This window comes from Priapulus caudatus, unplaced genomic scaffold (genome assembly GCF_000485595.1).
Source record: "Priapulus caudatus unplaced genomic scaffold, Priapulus_caudatus-5.0.1 Scaffold1307, whole genome shotgun sequence".
In the NCBI taxonomy this organism is placed as follows: Eukaryota; Metazoa; Priapulida; class Priapulimorpha; order Priapulimorphida; family Priapulidae; genus Priapulus; species Priapulus caudatus.
The window spans coordinates 81,118-82,406 of NW_014578368.1; the positions used below are offsets into that span (position 1 = coordinate 81,118).

Sequence of the window (1,289 nt, forward strand, 5' to 3'; positions counted from 1 at the left end):
CCCCGCGCGCAGACTACCAGCGTTTGTCGGGGAGTTCATAGCGACAGCATTCCGGACGCCGCACGTGCAACAACGTGCTTCTACTTGCCGCGGGTCTCAGGAAAGCTACGAAAACTATTATTATATGCCCATCTTTACGCATGTGTTTCGCGGTCTCTCGCATTCTAGAAACCCCGCTGGACTGCAGCTGCCTCGGCTGGTTACTGAGTAAGCCGTTCGACGTCCACGGACTTTGCCACGCGCCGGCAGACGTGGCAGGAGAGTCGCTTGGAACCCTTGACCCTTCCGACCTTCACTGCCCGGCGGGAAGACGCCAGATCGTACACTAAGGCGACGCATCTCATGATATTGTCGGCTACCAACGGATTTACGACTACGGAGTTGCCCCTCTTACTGGCCACAGCTTATATACGCACGTTTAAGAATGAGCCGAAGTCCTGTTACACTAACAACAATCACTTAATCACTTGCGGCTACCAACCGATACTTCTTGCAGTCGAGCGTATGGAACCATTTAGTAGATTTAGTAGATTTAGTAGATTTAGTNACATACAAAGGGTCCGCAGCATCTCACCTTCCCCCCGCGCAGACTACCAGCGTTTGTCAGGGAGTTCATAGCGAGAGCATTCCGGACGCCGCACGTGCAACAACGTGCTTCTACTTGCCACGGGTCTCAGGAAAGCTATGATAACTATTAGTATAGGCCCATTTTTACTCATGTCTTTGGCGGTCTCTTGCATTCTAGACAACCCGCTGGACTGCAGCTGCCTCGGCTGGCTACTGAGTAAGCCGTTCGACGTCCACGGACTTTGCCACGCGCCGGCAGACGTGGCAGGAGAGTGGCTTGAAAACATTGACCCTTCCGACCTTCACTGTCCGGCGGGAAGACGTCAGATCGTACACTAAGGCGACACATCTCATGATATTGTCGGCTACCAACGGATTTACGACTACGGAGTTGCCCCTCTTACTGGCCACAGCTTACGCACGTTTAAGAATGAGCCGAAGTCCTGTTACACTAACAACAATCACTTAATCACTTGCGGCTACCAACCGATACTTCTTGCAGTCGAGCGTGTGGAACCATTTAGTAGATTTAGTAGATTTAGTAGAACTAATTAGTAGATGCGAATGTTTAGAGATATGCGAGTATGCAATACTTGCTGTTTACGAGACTTCTGATTACACAATTACTGCACGAAACATGTAATATTTTGATAGAATTTAATTTTGAAGTTCCAACAATAAAATTGTATTCCTGAGTTTGAAATTATTGTTGTTTTTTTATA

General features: G+C 48.7%; 1 protein-coding gene across 1 annotated transcript in view; it reads left to right on the plus strand.

The window, feature by feature from the left end:
• LOC106816185 (chondroadherin-like protein) overlaps positions 1 to 889 on the plus strand; it is a gene marked incomplete at its 3' end in the record, with an annotated part of 2,149 nt that extends 1,260 nt beyond the window's left edge. Inside the window, exons 2-3 of the mRNA XM_014820746.1 lie at positions 169 to 312; positions 746 to 889. Of these exons, the coding sequence (XP_014676232.1) occupies positions 169 to 312; positions 746 to 889 (288 nt within the window). The remainder of the gene's footprint in view (positions 1 to 168; positions 313 to 745) is intronic.
• Between the last annotated feature and the right edge of the window lie 400 nt (positions 890 to 1,289).